General features: G+C 39.8%; 1 protein-coding gene across 11 annotated transcripts in view; it reads left to right on the plus strand.

The window, feature by feature from the left end:
* PPP1R12B (protein phosphatase 1 regulatory subunit 12B) overlaps positions 1–6,374 on the plus strand; it is a 179,128-nt gene extending 172,754 nt beyond the window's left edge. For 6 of the 11 annotated variants that reach the window (XM_054981472.1, XM_054981474.1, XM_054981479.1 and 3 more), the window contains one exon: positions 1,030–1,143. Coding sequence is in view for 5 of the 11 variants with exons in the window: in XM_054981476.1 (XP_054837451.1) it covers positions 1,030–1,116 (87 nt within the window). In the remaining 6 variants the exon portion in view is untranslated. Of the gene's footprint in view, positions 1–1,029 lie in introns of all 11 variants that reach the window. The other 5 variants (XM_054981476.1, XM_054981478.1, XM_054981477.1 and 2 more) reach the window with 1 other exon arrangement.
* Positions 6,375–17,962: the final 11,588 nt, after the last annotated feature.

Genomic DNA, 17,962 nt, shown 5'->3' on the forward strand with positions numbered 1-17,962 from the left:
TACTACGCTGTTACTAAAGGCATAATAATCTCAAGCTTCTCTTATAGCTCAAAATAGATCATTCTTAGGTGGCTTGTTATCCAGAATTGCTTGGCATTAACTCTTCTTGCTGGCTGCTTGCCATTCATTTGGATATATTAAATTAAAATGGATTCTGTGTCTTGTTAGAAAATTGTTCATTTATTGAAGGGGACTTCCTTCAGATAACAATACTGGTGATAATTTTAATGAAAGGTATTTGAACACTTTGCCTAAAGAACACTTTATGAAACAAATCTCTTCATATAATCTCTTCAAACACAAATTATTGTGTTTTAGGCCACCGGGGGGAAGGGTGTGCATATGTTTCTTTGGGGCATTGAAAGGGTGGATTTGGATAGTAAATGTACATGGTAATAATTTCTTATGAGCAAAATGTCTCTACATGACTGTTGCTTCCATATTTTGGAAAAAATAGCCATAGAACTCTGCAACAGAATTTTCCTACATCCAGTCATCAGTAATTGTACACAATATAAACATGGTTAGAAACTGCTTTAAATACTCTGAAGTTGTGTGATGTTCCCTGCTTTCTTGCACTAGATTCCTTCCTACAAGTTACAAGTTAAGTGCATTTCCTAACATGAGGGAAAGCAAAAGAGTTCAAATATCCAGGGTTATAGGGCCCTTGAGGTGTGCTAGATTAACATCATTCTCCAGTCCTTCATCATACCCAATAACATTTGTATTTTCCTCCATTTACTAGTGTGTGTTGCAACATAGTATACTCGTTTCTGTTCTGCAATCTGTAAAGACTGAAGAGTCAATTCTATTTTGCTCTGTAAAGATATAATGCAATTGGGTTGGTTTATGGGAACTGTACTGCATGGGCTACATTACCTATTTCTGAGATACTTTAAAATGAATATTAGGTGGCTGTATGCCTCTTGACCACTGTGGCTACAAAGAACAACAATTAGCTACATGAGGAATCGGAGGACAAGTCCATGATTAAATAATTAACACATGACTTATGTTCTGTCTGAACAGGTTTTGACAGATCTAAAGTCAGACAATCAGCGGCTGAAGGACGAAAATGGAGCACTCATCCGAGTCATCAGTAAACTCTCAAAATAGTACACTGAGTAGAGGATGGATATAAAGAGAAGACTTCTGTGCACAAGCTGCCAACCCTGCCACTCGCTTCTGATCCTCCAGTTGAAACAACTTCTGGCATTTCAAAGATGGATCAGATTGTCACACCCTCTACTACCTTGTACCTTGCTGGGCATTTTCATATTGCACAGTGTTTATCCCTTTGCCCCCAAACACATGGCATATCCCACCACCTGTTTTATTATTTTTAGAATGTTGAAACAACTCCATCATTTAAAGGGACAAAAATGGACTAGTTTCCTCTGAGCAACCCAAACAATCTGCTGTATTTCCGTCCACTATAACCAATGGAAAGAAGCATCCTACTGTAATAAGTGATATAGAAATGACTATATTGTGTTGATCCAACATGTCTTAAGGTGGTGGAATAGGGGGTAGTGAGTGAGACTGGGAATTGTCACTGAAGATGTATCCATCTCCCTTCTGGTATTTGGGAGTCTGCAATGCTGTGAATGCCACAGTTACTTATTTCTCTGAGAGTCTATGACAACAGTTACTTGGCTTGGAGATTTGGGTTCTCCATGTGTCTCAGTAGCTGACTGGCTTATTTAATACAAGATTTTAAATCTAACTTAACTTTAGGATCCAAATCAGTGGTTTTTCTTCCTTTGTTTTTCTTCACCTTTATAGCCCACCTGATGATGCTTCCTGCTGTTTCTTTCTATAACCTTTTCGGGTGCTGCTTAATAATAGATTTTTTAGGCTCTGCACTCTTGGGCTAACATTCTGCCCCTGCAATTCTACTGAAAATCTACTAAACAGCAGAAACGGTTTATCAAGTTCCCAGTTCTATGAAATCTTTTATGAAATTGTAACACTGGATGAAAAGCCCTACAAAGTATCTGGATGGACATTTTGTATAACTATGGTAAATTTTCAGTGGATGTTAAATCAGTTGAAGGTATAAGGAGTGTTTGGGACGTTTAAAGTAGAAAATGTAGAGAGATTGAGTAGAGGAGCCACTGTAGGAAGTGATGGCCCTCAATCTTAATGGAAAGACTTGAACGTGCTGCATCATATTTGATAGAGCAATCATTTTTCCTCTTGTAAAACGTGAATGAGTTTACATCTACTAAGGAAGTTACCAGCAGGCATTGCTCAAGCCCCATTTTCTGTGCTTGCTGTAAATGAATGAGTTCACTGTCATGAATTCGCATAATGTCACCATTTCATACGGCATATTTTCCTGTTTTCTACAGTCCTGAGGAACCAGCTTTTACTGTGGAACCAAATGAGAAGAGTCCTTGTTAATATCATCTTGTTCAGTGGGCTGCTGCTTTCTTCCTTACGTTCTTTCTTTTCCAAGATATGCTATTGGTTTTATGAAGTTATTTATATCTGCACTTCAGAAGCTTTAGTTTTGGTGTAACTTTCTCACCATTACTTAGCAAAAAACCTTTGGGGACTGAGACTATCCAGTCACTACTAGATTTGAGTGAGTTATGTCAAGGTAGGACATTACTAGTGGTACTCAGTGAGGCAAGATGTTTTCAATTTGTATTTGTTCTGCGATGGATCACCTTCTAGGCAAAAGTATGGCTGGCTTTCATCATCTTTGGATGTTTCTTATCCAGATGTATGTATTCCTGTCAGCTAAATAGAACTGTAAAGAATGTTCTCAATAGCTAGTCATCCCCATCTCTGAATTGGCCAGCAGAGTTGCTTTTGTCCTTTGGTTTCACATTCTAGTATGGTAAACATTTTTGCACACAAATTTTGAACAGTAAGAAAGCAGAACCTGAGTTTTCAACAAGCTGTAGGCCTTATGAGCCTAGAAGTTGCCTTTCATCTAAATCTTTTTGAAAAACATTCAGGTTTTTGGATTGGTCAGTTAAATCGTGTAGTTCCTTATAGTTTTACTGACATTATCCATTTCTCTTGTCAATCTACTTTTTTTTTATGGTTAGGGTTGATGATTGCCTTATGGTCCACTTCTTGTTCCAGATCTAGGTGACCCAGGAACTGGTACCTGTCTTTATACTAATGTATGTTCTGATCTCTTCGTGAGTGATACTTTCCAAGTCTTTGGCATGCTATTAGCTTACTTATCTGGCTGATCTTTATATGGACAAGGAATTTCATCTGATCCTCTTTAAACTTTGTCATAAACACTCAGTTATAATCTATTCTGTAGTGATTATCTGAAATTCTGCTGTATTCAGTTTCTACTGAAATATGATCAAACCATTGACACAGTTTCATCTATATGATCTTAATGGCAAAACTTATACTAGTTTTGATAGGATTTAGGAAACATGAAAGATGGTGCCATATGGACTAAACACTTCTAAAGCTAGGATGTGACATACAAACCTGCATCCTGTTTAGTTGGAAATTGTGCGAACAAAATAATCTGCTTGATTAGCCAAATCTCTAACTTGGTGCTATAGAAATAATGGCATCAGGCTATCCCAGGAGCCATTGAGAGCAGTTGTGATGCATCTTGATATTCTGAACTGCAAGGTATGCATTCTGATACAATTTTCCTTGTTCAATACTCAGCTTTTTCTCCCTTGATAAAATTATCAAGGGTTTGTCCAAGTAAATTACTTGCAAACCCATTTTTATGCCAGCGTTGAAATAAACTATGATTTTAATACAGGTTTTAAAGGAAGAAGCAGACTTTTCTGATGAAGATAGGAGAGCTCATGCACAAGCAGATTAACATCTGTTTTTAACTTAGAAAATTCAGCGATGCAAAATTAGTTTTACTAGATAATGATGGCTTAATGATTGGTAAATTTTAGTGTTTAGGAAGATTTTATATAATGGTATAATTATGGAGTATGCTAGAATGTTCTGTGCATAAATTGCAAATTATATAAGGAAAATACTGAAAGCTTATTCTGAGTGTGCTATATGGGTTTTCAAGCTGTGAGCACTGGAAAATGTTTCTTTCGACTTCTCGGTAGAGCCTTCTGCCATACTACTTTCTTATTCTTATAACCTTACACTTCAAAAGCTTTTATAGCTAAGATGTACATCACAAGCTTTATGCATGTATGTATAAGGTCTTATAAATTTCTTCCAAAGCAAAATTGCTTTGCAACTATTTATTTGACTTGAGAACTCAAGAGTAAGGAAGAAACAGGACTGGCTTCGTTGCCCACAAAACATATATGTAAGGTTTTGGTGGGGGCAGAGTTGTTGGTCAAAGCAAAGTTTCAGGTGAAGCTAGAGACATGCAGGAAGGACTGAATAAAGGGAACTTGTATAAAGTTGTCTCAAGAGCTGACATTTTGTGGCCGACTTGCATTAAGAGGAGCTATGATATATTTTAGAAATATGGGTGTACAGCTGTAACAGTGAATAAAGGCTGAGCAGTTGGTGGAAAATGTCAAATGGACAATAGAGGTATAAGCTGTAGAGGCAAGTATGTTTTCAAGGTGGCTTATGTTAGTTGACCAAGTACAGTGTAGTAGCAGTTCTCATTGTATCTGTATTGGTTTGCTGTTAATAGAGGATTAATGGACAAGTCTAGAGAAGTGAAAAGATGTGTTTCAGCCAGTCATTGAATAAAATACCTGTAAGAATGGAAGTGTTATGAGCATGCTACATTCTGTTAAATACCTTCAGATTGGTTAATGGTTTTCTGTCCATGTGGAATTGACTTTGATTATTTGAGGTCAGCCATATAGATACCTGGCAGCATTGTAATTGTTACTGTATCACTTCCTCCTTAGGCTGATATAGGCGAACCTCCTCCATTAGTGTGGATGTTCATTAGCAGTTAAAGCTCTTACTTCTACGGAGTCACAAGAAATGATAAAACTAGCTACAGTTGTGCTTGGGTAAACAGGAGAGTGCCATTTATTTTATATTACCTAGGAAAGTCAGGTCTGTTTCCATCTGAACAGATGGGATGGTCTGAAAGGTTCAGGATAAAGTGTATGATATGTGATCAAAAGTAGTAGAGAGGAAAACGTAGTCATTTTCCAGCCTTTATCTTACGCACTATAACTCGGGTTTCTGCAGCATTACCAGATGATGAAATAGCCAATTTCCTGACAATAAATAGAAAACACAGTTCAACTCAAAATACACTTAGGACAAGAATACAGTGTATATTGTTCTCCTTACCACCATAATTTGTTTTAAAGGTGGTGGGTTGCTTGTGATCATACACTTCAAAATTCCATCTTGAATTTTGTCTCTTTCTGGATGTCTTTCTCATTGCTTTTTGTCCATCAGTAGTTGAAAGTGATCCTGCTTTGGCAATATTTCTCAGGTATTTGAAGCCTCCATTTCTTGCTGAGATCATAGTTCTGTCACTTGCATTGGTGACACCTTTTATACAACCCTTCCAAGTCCTGATGCTGTGCTACAAGTTTGCTGTAGGTCCTTTTTCTTCATACTTTCATCATAAGCTGCTGCTGTAATAGCCTATCTGAAGCATAGGGCAGCTCCTGAATCCAGCACTTGTATGTGTACTCCTACTTTTAGAGATGTAGAAAAGGATATAAATCTCTCTCAAAAGAGAACTTCTTTGCTTTGAGCTTACCAAGTCCCTAAGGGCCTTTCTTGGACGGGGTTAAGGTTGGATCACATTTGCCTTCACGTTTTAAAGAGTTTTGTGTGACTTGACTACTTGAGGCAGCATGTTCCAAGAAGAGCTTCATACCAAGGGTAGCTCTGAACAGCTCACAAGTGTTGGTGCTTGAAATGGGCCACATCCATGGTCGGTTCTTTTCTTCTCTTGTTTCTTTCCCGTGACACTCCTTTCCTCTCTCTTTCTGGGGTGAGTTGGTAAATGCGTCTTTTTAACTGTCTCAGTAAAACTCTGAGCAACAGCAAGGCCTAACTCATTGCTACAAGACCTGTTGTGCTTCCCCCCCGCCTTAGCTCATGCTGTTGAAGAGCCTAGCAACAAGAACTCTCTTAAAATGCTGACTCCTAGAAAAGAGAGTGTGGTGTTCCGCTGTTGGCTTGCTAACTTCCTGAGCAGCAAGTATTCTGTACTTACCTGTTTTAAGGAGAGTTTTACAGATGTGTGTAAATACAGTACTTGGAGAGAAGACTAGCCTGTGAGTGGTGGGAAAGAATGTATTTTTATGCAACTTTATGAGTGGCCTTTCAAACTCTGAGATGAATGATTTTTGTTTTACTGATTGTTATATAGTGTTCAAAGTACTATGTTTGAAAGTTTGGGAATAATATTCACATCTATATGATGCTTGTAAACACTACAGTATTTATAAATGAATAAATAAGTGCTTTAACACTGCCTGAATCTTCCTGAATAGGGAGGGGATGTTTTCTTGATGCAGAGCTGGGGGAGGGGCGAAACTTGATATTCGAGTATCTGTTTTCTATGAGGAGGTGTTGAGATCACTTCACAGCATCTCTAGATAAAAGATCTCAAGTGGCAAGTCTGAGACAGACCCAGCCTGAAATCTTGGAGACCTACTGTCTGTCAGAGTAGATGTAACACTAGACTAGAAAACTTAGGGCCCGACTCAGTTTGAGACAGCTTTCTGTGTTAGATTACAAATATAACTTTTCACAGAAGAAAACTTTCCTTCTGCTGGTTCTTCTAGGGAAGCAAAAATTGCCGTGTTCTGCACTGATCTGATAAGTGTGTTGGTTCCATGAGGTGTTGATCTAAGGTTATATTGTCTTAGGTGAAAAATATGAAATCACTGAGTTGGAAAACCCCCCAATAAAAATTAGCAAAATAGAGTTTAAATAAGAAAAAGGGAGGAATTTCATTCTTCTGTATATGCTTGTGTGTGTGTGTTTTATGTGCTGTCAAGTCGTTTCCAACTTATGGCAACCCTATGAATGAGACCTCCAAAACGTCTGTCATTAACAGACTTACTCAGATCATGCAAACTGGAGAACATGTCCTTCAACTTTTCCTAGCATTATTGACTTTTCCAGAAACTCTTTTCTTCTCATAATGTGACCAAAGTATATAGCCTCAATGTTGTCATTTTAGCTTCTAGGGAGAATTCAGGCTTGATTTGATCTATAACCCACTTATTTGTCTTTTTGGCCATTCATGGTTATCCACAAAACTCTCCTCCATCTCCACATTTCAGATGAATCAATTTTCTTCCTGTCAGCTTTCTTCATTGTCCAACTTTCACATCCATAAATAGTAAAAAGGAATATCGTCATTTGAATTATCTTGATCTTGGTCCCCAAAAAGACATCCTTAATTTTAAGGATCTTTTCTAGTTCCTTCATGGCTTGATGTTGGTCTCTAGTGACATATCCTTATCGTTGCAGATCTTTTTGAGATGCTTCATCCCTTCCAAGTCTCATTTTTCTTCTGAGTTCTTGGTTGTAGTTTTCCTTTTGGGTAATGATTGAGTGAAGGAATAAAAAACCTTGAACAAATTCAATTTCATTGTCAAATTTAAAATGGTATAATACCCCAGTAGTCATTACTTTTGACTTCTTGATGTTCACCTGTAATCCTGCTTTGGTACTTTCATCTTTAACCTACTTCAGTAGCCTTCCTGTCTTTACTATCTTCTGTCAGTAATGTGGTATAATCTGCATATCTCAAATTGTTAATGTTCCTTCTACCAATTTTCACTCCATCTTCTAAATCTAATCCATCTTTCTTTGTGATATGTTCTGCACATAGATTGAACAGATAAGGAGATAATATACCTCCTTGTCTGACACCTTTGCCAATTGGAAAACATTATGTTTCCCAATATTCTGTCCTAACAGTAGCCTCTTTTCCAGAGTACAGGTTGTGCATCAGAAGTTGTGGTGCACCCATTTCTTTTAACTCCATCTGTAGCTTCTCATGATCCACACAGTCAAAAGCTTTGTTGTAATTGATAAAGCACAGACTGATTTTCTTCTGAAATTCCCTGGTATGCTCCATTAGCCATCATAAATTTGCCATGTGATCTCTAGTGCCACTTCCTTTTCTGAATCCAGCTTGCACATCTGGCATTTCTCATTCTGTGTATGGTAAGAGTTTTTGCAGTGGAATTTTAAGCATTCCTGTGCTTGCGTGGGAGATTAATGCAAATATTAGCTAACTCTTTGCCATCCTCTTTTTTTGAAAATGGAATATAGACTGAGCATTTCCAGTCTGTAAGCCATTGGTTTGTTTTCCATATTTTTTCACATATTCTTGTTCAGAGTTTGATTAATTCAGTTTCCATGGCTTGAAATAGCTCTATTGGTATTCCATCTACTCCCAGTGATTTGTTTCTCCCAATTGCTTTGAGTGCAGCTTTCGCTTCACTTTCAGGTACTTCTTCAAAACATTCTTCTTTGAGGAAATGTTATTCTTCCATCTCTTCTATATAATTCTTCAGTGTATTGTTTCCATTTTGCCTTTACTTTGTCCTGATCAGATACTGTATTTCCATGTTGATCTTTCAGAATCTCTAGCCATTTGAATGTCCCTTTGATTTCCTGGATCTTGTGGAACATATCTCTTGTTTTCCCTCTTTTTGTTGTCTTCTTTTATTTCTTTGCACTGGTTATTATAATGGATTTCTTTTGTGTGCATTTTGGTGAAAAGCTACATTTATCTCTGGTTTCAGCCCATAGTTCCTCTGGATCTCAATCAGTTATACTTAGTAATGCAAGTCTGTTCTTTACATAGTCTTTAAATTCTTCAGGAATGTTATTTAGATTGTATTTTGGATACTATGATTCCTTTAGAGTTTCTCTTCAGCTTTAGTTTAATTTTTGATATTAACAAATCATGGTCTGTATCACAATCAGCTCCTGGTCTTGTTTTAGCAGAGAGAATAGAACTTCTCCACCTTCTGCTTCCCATTATGTAATCTATTTGGTTCTTGTATTGGCTACCCAGTGATTTCCATATACACAATTGTCTATTTGGTAGACTGAAGCATGTGCTAGCAATGAACAACTAGCTGGTTTCACAAATGGCAATGATAATAGGCCTCCCGTGAAGTCTGATGTATATTAATCAGTCAGACTTCATGTTATAGCTCTTGACTGCTTGTGCTACATCTCACATCACTTATTAGAGCAACACTGTTTCTTTCCACAGTAAAACACTGACTGAAAATGTCCCAATCCAGTCTACATTAGTTCACTCACACCCAGGATTGCAATGTCTAAATGTTCCATTTCTCATTTTATGATTTCTAGCTTACCTGGCTTCATACTTCTCACATTCCATGTTCCTATAAAATGTTTGTGCTTCTATAGGTCCTCCCCTTGTATGTTACATGAAAATTCGAGATTTCGAGCAAATTGCAATTCGTAGCCATGTCCAAACTGAACAAAACAAGTCATGTTCTCTTTCTTATAAACTAAGATTCTAAACTAGGATTTGAACCCACCGTTTCATTGTGGTGTGTATAGGCAAGAAAATAAACTACAGTTTGTCTCTTCACCTTACTTTCAGGAAGTCTTCAGGCTGCAGGCAAGTTTGAAGACTTCCTAGCTTGTTCCAATCATGCACAAGCCAAGGTTTGTGAGAACAAGCCAGGAAGCCTTCAGACTTGCCCACGACATGAAGATTGAAGGCCAAGTTTTGTTTATCATCTAGATGCTCCCTGGCATTCATTAAGCCCTTAATGAGTATGGTATTTTGGTACTGATAAGGCTTTGGGAAATGGAATCTGGTTTTTGTCATTTAATCACTAACTAGTTCATTACACACACCTGGAGAGTGGCTACCTTGACAAGTCATCTTGTCCTCACTGCATAACTCATGACAGTATTACAGAAGGTACACAGACTGGCAAGAAATCAGCCCAGGCTGAGCACCCTCATGTATGTTCTGTAGGGTCCAATACACTAAAATGATCACCTGGTTTCCTAAGGAGACATGTGACGGGTATTTATAATATTTAACATGTATATACAAGTGCTTTTCTCCATTCACTCAAGAACCCTTTACTTTAGGCTATTATAATGTCTGGGAAAGTCACCTACCTACCCACTAAGTTCACAGTGAGATTTGAACCAGGAACTTGCTGACTCAGTTTATTCTCTCGAACACTATGCAATTTTACACCTTTTTATTGCACAATAATAATACAGCATCCTATGTGAGAGCTGCATTGTATATTGCGCAGAATGATGTGGTAGACTCAGCTGGTATAATTCTGGACTGTACTGCATCAGAGTCCTACCTGCTAATAGCCAAGTGGCCCTAATCTATGGATACTTAAATCTGGAGAGTGGAACATGAATGGACAAGACATCTTCCTACATACCTGAAAAACGCCTAGGGTTTGCAGAAAAATCTGAATTCAAATGCCCTCAGTGGCTGTTGCTATCATCGATTTATCTACTGCCCTTCAGGACAACTTAATGCTCACTCAGAGCAGTTTACAAAGTATGTTGTTATTATCTCCACAACAACCACCCTGTGAGGTCCTGCCACTCTTAACCACTATATCATGATTCTCATACCTCAATCAGGGGTCTAGTAATGCCAATAAAGGTTGCTGCTGCATCAGGGGTCTATAACTTATGGCTCCAGAGCCTAATGTGGCTCAGTGTGGGAGCAAATGCATCTATTTTAAAATGAAAATGAAATGTTTAAATCAAGATCTACTGGAGGGATAGGTGAGATGGTAGAATAAAGGAAGGGAAGGAAGCAGCATGCAAAGGTTTGCATTGGACAAAAATGACTTTTTATCAGTGCTTTACAGAAAAGTAAGTAACAGTTGCCAGGGATCCTGGTGCGAAATATACACACATTTCTGCCAGTGTACTGAAGTAATTGTGCTGGTTGCTCCTGTATATATTTATTATTGTGAGACTTCATGTGCACTTCTTCCTCATAAAGGATACACAGTGTTTGGGCTGCAGAAGCTTTATGGATTATTAACCAACATGTTAATAGTATATAGCTTCAGCTACATGAGTTGGTTTTCTTAGGCAGGCTCTTTGGTCTCTTGCTCTGAATTTTAGCATACTTTGGCTCTTTAATGATGAAAGGTTAATGACTCCTGATCTTGAATGTGAAGATGATGTGGCATGAAAGCACCTGGTATCACCTTGAAAATGCTGAATGAACCCAGTTTATCTAATACTAGTAGGCTGATGGCTGCTCCAAACAGGAGCTTAAAAAAATAGTGGCAAATATTTTCAGTATTTCCTATTAGGGCCAAGATATCAATGCATTTCTGCTTACAACATCCAATTTTCTAGGTATTTCCCTACCATTTTTTTAAATGGGGAAATTGCAGTGTATAGGTCCAAAGACCACTCCAGTTTGCCCTGTGTGAGCTTCTCTGTTCACCAACAGAGAAGGGAAGAGGACAGCTTGCTGAAACGGGCTCTTTATGCTTCAACTGATTACATGCAAAAACTTTAAAAATTGCAGCAGCATGGTCAGAAAGCTCAGGAGTGAGAGCCCAAGTAGTCTGCCTGGGATTCAGTGGGAAATGCTGTAGACAAGAAAGAAAGAAAAAAAATACTTGTTTGAATTGGGAGGGGTATGCAGTAGAGGGTGCTTTCCCCCCACACTCACTACAGCTAGCAATACCTGTGAAACCTGTCCTTTGAACTGGGGCCCTGTCCTCCTTACCATCTGGTTACTATAATCTTAGTGGGTGCCATAAAGAAGACAAGAATAAGTCAATAACAGTCACACAAAAAACAGCTGGCTCTTTCAGCTAATTTCTTTAATAAGGAGACGCATATAATTTACAAAATAACCATTGAACAATAGAGACAGAAACAGACTCCACATGAGGGCAGGGCAAGGGCCATCAAAAGCAGCTTCCCGCAGGCAAAGGTGGAGTGGAGGTTACTGTTGCAGAGCTCACACAACACGCTGGGAGAGAGGGAACAGGGCTACGAAGGGAGTAAACTCAGAAGTGATGAAACGGGAGTCAACCTGAGGGGGTTGTGTGCGGGAGAGAGGAGGCTCTACCCTGTCACTGCACGTCAGTTTCTGAAGCCATTACCCAGCTCCTTATAAAGCAACGTGTGTGTGCCAAGTGGGTCAGCCTTGTCCAAGGCTCCATTCTATGTACATGCTCCTTTTGCGGTAGGGCGGCCAACTTTTGAACCGGCTCCACTGGCTGTGCTTTGATAGCAGCTCCATAGGCAGACATTAGACAGCTGACTATCTTGTATGAAAGGGAAAACTTCATCTGTTGATTTCTGCACATCAAACGACTCTTAAAGGCACAAGAGCAGGCCAACTTTTTAAAGGGTATGTTGGCAACCTGATTTTAGCCATAGTGCAGCAGAGCCTTTCCTAAAGTTAGGAACGGATGGCAGCTGTTCCTGTCCCCTGGATTGTTACCCTATCCCTGCCCCCCCCCCCACAAGCTCCTGTTTAATTTCCCTTTCTGTGGCTCCCGCAGTGCAGAGCTGCAGGAAAGCTCAATTAGCACTGTGCTTTTTGTTGAACTCCCTCACTACACCATTCTCTTGAGACACTATCTTTACTCATTCAGGCTGGGGGCCATAATTCCTTAGTACTTTCTGTCTCACATAGCATGACTTACTAAAAGGTAAGGGAGAAGTCCTTTATCTCCCTTCTCTGCTAGCAGTGAATGTTGTGCTAGATTATCTGATCCCAATAGTATCCCAAGATGATCTGCAATTAGAAGTGCCCCTTTGATACAAGTAGGCACAATACTCTACAGCGCATCCCCCCCCCTTCCAACCACATGAGGCATATAAGCCTCTCCTATCAACAGAAAGCAAGAGTCACTGCAGACAAACCAGCTGTGATGCACCAGGAGCCTTCAACATACAACGGAGAGTCCTGAATCCCTCATCCCAAGCCTTCGAGGGGGAAAAACAGAGCCCCAAGCACCAATGATGCCTATGCATCTCATGTTCTTTAACCCACCATAAAATGCAGGGTGAGAAGCTGCTTTCAATGTTAGCCAGGGCACATCATTATCTTCCTCAAGAATAAGCAATGGATTCAGAACAAAGGACTTTTGCAGGCAGGTTTGAAAGGGCCTTGGAGGTCCAGCCCAAAGTAGGACCTGAGCCTCTCTGCCACCCACAGCCCCCCCCCATAACATAAGACAGGGACTACAAGAGAGACAGAGACAGGAAGACATTAGCAAGGAAGAGGAGAAAGACTCAGGATCACCTGGCAGCCCATCCCAGTTTCAGGGGCCTGCCAGCTTGTGATCTAATATGGCTTCTAAATTTGCTTCAACGGTGAAATGCTTCAACACGACACAGGACATTGAAGCTGCAATGTTGCTGCTACCTGGGCATGGTAAAATGCAACAAGATACAGTGTTGCAAATATGTATTACAAGACACTGATGAAATTCACCGCCATATTGTTGGTGTTGTATTCCCCCCCCCCTTAAATGAGTATTTTTAAAATGGATCAGGCATGCTTTCTTGTTTTTTATTTAAAAAATTATTACTTTTTTATTGAAAATAAACATACATTGTTACGACCACTCTTTCTCCCTTGATTTTTTTTAAACAGTTTCCCCTTTCTATCACATTAGGTAAAATAAAGTCATTCACACTACATTTTAAAAATACCTCTGTAGCCTGACTGTATTCTAGAAAATGGGCAAATGACACACATGGTGTACAGGGGTTCTGCTTTTTGCATGCTGCTATTTACATAACTGGCTAGTAATCATGCATTGTTTACAAGAGAGTTTTATTTATGTTAATAGGCCTTTATATCAATTTATATATATGCACACACGATGGAATTTGGATGAGGCTCAGATGGCTTGTGTTGGTTCACTCCCCCCCCCTTTATAGAAAAAACAAATTAACCCAAACATATTGTCTGTTAAAGTTACAGCTTCCCCATTTTTTAAACAGTACAAGTTGGAAATACTCTTTACTAAAGACTCTTGTGTTCTTCTGGATTGGATCCTCAATGCTAATACTTCCACATGATTTGTTTCCGAGTGGGCACCTTGGATTATTAGCAGAAGAAACAACCAAGTTTGTGTGGTGGGCTGCCCTGTATTGTACCATCATAAAAACACAAACATTTGATGTTTTCTACCCTATATCCAATTTTCTAGTGCCCTCGAAGAACAGGGAGTGTGTTTGCACACACACTCAGGCACATACCTGCACTGTAAACACACACTCATTCCCATTCCCATGCCATTTAAGGAAAGGAGATACTGCAGCCTTAAGTTAAGAACCTGGAGGGTTGATGAACTCATAATCCCACGATGCTTTCAGCCAGCAAAGGATGCTGATGCGAATTCTATGCCAGGTGAAACTCCAGCAATACTTCCCTCCGCTACTATGACACTGCAGAGTTACTGTTCTGATAACACATAACTGGTGATGGTATCGTGACTGGCATTAATACAAATCTCATACAGCTCCAGAACCCCACAAGGATACTCTCCTGTGACAATGCCTTAAAAACCCTGCATCCTTGCCAGTGGCAGCATTAAAAGCTGAGAGAGGCACAATAAAGAATTTGAGGACAAATTTCATCTAGCTTTAAGTAGTGCTTTTTTAAACAACAAGCCAGTAGCAAAGCCAGCACAGACCATTACCATGTATACTCCTTCAGATTTGATTAAGGTACAAGGCCCCATTTCCAGTACTCTCTTAAGGGCCCACTTACAGCTTATGGCTGGTGATGCCATGCCACAGCACCAATCTGCAAGGTGACCAGAACTGCATGCAGCAGAGACCATTTAATCTAACCTAGTTACATAAGAGGATTGCAGGCAGCATGTCACACACACACACAAACACTCTCACACACATTTTTTTCCAGATAATGTCAACAGCTTTTACAAGCATTTTAGGCTAGCAATGTCTCCCCCTTCTAGCTCTGCAGTGATGTTGGTGAAGGACAGGTTGGGAATATGGGTCAGAACTAAAGGCTGTGTTGCATTTAGGTGAAGCTCTGAATCACAGCAAGGATCATCTGACATAATGCTCTGACCCTGGACTCCTCAGCTTGCAAAAGCCCACTCTGTCAACCCATTGCTGAGACCTAGTCTTTATTGAGCTGCATCACTTCAGAAGGTATAGGCACATACAGGGTTGCCCGCCTCAATGCAGGGCCTGGAATTCGCTCAGAATTACAACCAATTACAGGTCTGCAGGGATCAGTTCTGGAGAAAATGGCAGCTTAAGAGGGTAGACTACAATTTTGGATTAACAAGATATGGGAATACTTAGTTACGGACAAAATACTGGATTGTGTGTGTCTAGTTTTAAATCAGAAATTTCAATCTAAATTCTTTGAAAAATGGTTTCCTTTCCTTGACCTTATATATATATATATATAAAGATGAAAAAATGATTCCAGGTAGCCTTAAAATTATCGCTATCTGTTAACTTGTATTCCATTATCTATGTGTTTCCATACATTTATATTTGCACTTATGTATCTCTACCAAAACAGTTGTTTTTATTTATGTATTTGTATTTTGGAAAATTTAGAAAATTAAAATTTTTAAAAAGAGGGTAGACTCTGCGGCATCATATTCCTGATGAGCTCCCTCCCGAAACTCGCCTCCCCAGGCACCATCCCACAAAAAAACTCAAAATCACCTTTGTTGCTCCTCCTGGGTGTACCTGCAGACCACGTCATCCTGTTGAGGCATCTGGGCATGCCTGGGAGTGGTTCAAATCGTTCCTCATGGAACAGACCCAAAGGGTTGCTGTGGGAGACCAGCTGTCTCCAGTACGGGAATGGTCTTGCAGGGTTCCATACTCCCCATTTTATTCAACTTCTGTGTAAAGGCTTCAGGAGAAATCATCTGTAGCTATGAAACTGGATGTCATTAATTGGACTTCATCAATATGCAAATGACATCCAGCTCTGTATCTCTCTATCCAAATCCCCTGGTGATGCAGTAAAGGTCTCAAGTATTGCTTGACAGCTGTGGTCAAATGGCTGAAAATGAACAAACTGAAACTGAACCCAGACAAGATGGAAGTGATGCTGGCTGGGAAGGTGGAGAGCTTGAAGGACATGGTGTTCCACACTTTCGATGGAGTTCAGATGACCCTTGCAGACTTGGTCAAGAGCCTGGGTTATAGTAGACCCAGCATTGCTGCTAGAGAAGTAAGTCAATGCAGCTGCAAAAAGGCCTTCTTCCAACTCAGTCTAGCCTAGAAGACGACTCCCTACCTTGACACAGCTGATCTAGCCACCCAGCTCCACACACCAGTAACAATGAGACTGGACTACTGTAAGGCAATCTACATAGCTTTCCGCTCAGTCAGCTCAGAGACTCCAATTGGTGCAGAAAGCTACAGCTCCATTATTATAACACAGATTAGTGCCCCACTCAGAGCAGTGAACATAGTCAGTGTTGGTATCCCCACATTACAGATGGGGAGATGAGGCTGAGAGGAGTGACTTGCGCAAGGCCACCTACTGAGCTCATGGCAGTCGTGGGAGTCGAACTAGCGCTTAACCACTAGACTACAGCAGCTTATCACAAGCTCGGAGAAGCATGCTGTAAGGAAATGGCTCAGAGAGATCAGTTGGAAAAGGGATAGGGACTGTTTTGTTGCTAAGTATGTTCTTACAGGGTAGTTTCCATGTCATTTAATATGTCATTTCAAATTGCCTACGTTTCATTTCAGCATTGTTTTCAGCTCTGTTTTCAAACGATTTATGTTTGTTTTTCAAATGTCTGCTATTCTTATCCTGTTGTATTGTTTACTGAATGTCTCAGTTGTTGATTATATTGACTTACACTGTGTAATCCACCTTGAGTTTCAGGGAGAAAGACAAAACTATAAACAAACCATCTTCAGGAAAACCTGAGTTGGTAACTCTGAGCATATATATCTGAATGTGCCTCCATACAAAAACGGCTTCTATGTAGAAAACTAGATGTCAAGAAGGGTTCTTTCTAGCTTACCTTTCTGACATACATGTTTTCTATATATAGAGATGTTTTTGAAATATGAAGGAATATCCAGTCATTCCTGCAATCCAAAATGATGCAGCCTAGTCTTTGCTACTTCAATGAGAACTAGGCCTGATTTTGCTTATTTTTAACCCTAAGTTAGCTAAGAATTGCCTGTCTAATTACACAGCCCTACTCCATGGGAAGGCAACACATGAGAAACCCGTGCCTTTTGTTTAGTCAAGCTGTCCTTGCAGCCCATATTAACATCTGAAGACAACACTTCAGTTTTGCATTTGTAGCAAGAATATAAGGACAGGCTTTACAGTCAGAAAGACTGCTGAAGCACCGGGAGGCTTTACATGGCACTTTCGGATTCTCACTCTGCTTCATGGTCTAATCTTACTTACAAAAAATTGTAAGTCCCTATTTGGCTGTACGACCAAGGCAGAAAAATTGTCAGGGTAAACAGGTCTGATTAAGCCCAAGCTAAGTCAATGAAGTTTTCACAAGATAACTTGACAGATTCTCCACTCACCTTTTTTCTCCCTTAATCTTTAACTGAGCCCTGATCAACCATCCTCAAGGCTGGAATCAGCTTCTATGCTGCTGGAAGTCCACGGCCAGCCATGATAGTAACAGAAAAAAGCTGCTAACATTTAAGGATATATCTATCTTCCAACTTTTGTCAGTCACCTGTCTCCCATGTAGGATTTTAGCCATAAATACCCTGGAGGCAGCAAAGAAGCCACACATGGACATTGACCCTGTGATCCAATCCAACATGGTGACATAATTGAGGAGGGGGCACGCGGAAATGAAATGTAAGAGCCAGAGCTGCATTCACTGTATGCTTTAGATGATGGATTTGAATTGTAGCATACATGCAGGGAAGCAGAGGCTCAAGAATCTCACCAGTCTTTCTATCTTTCCCCTACCACCCGGTTTGCCTTTCCCACCAATCTGAATTGGAAACCAAGATGTTCAAGATGTTCAAGACATTGGTATCTCGTGCAATATATGAAGTGGAAAGGCCTTTCAAGGGT

Source organism: Eublepharis macularius, chromosome 5, assembly GCF_028583425.1.
Source record: "Eublepharis macularius isolate TG4126 chromosome 5, MPM_Emac_v1.0, whole genome shotgun sequence".
Taxonomy (NCBI): domain Eukaryota; kingdom Metazoa; phylum Chordata; class Lepidosauria; order Squamata; family Eublepharidae; genus Eublepharis; species Eublepharis macularius.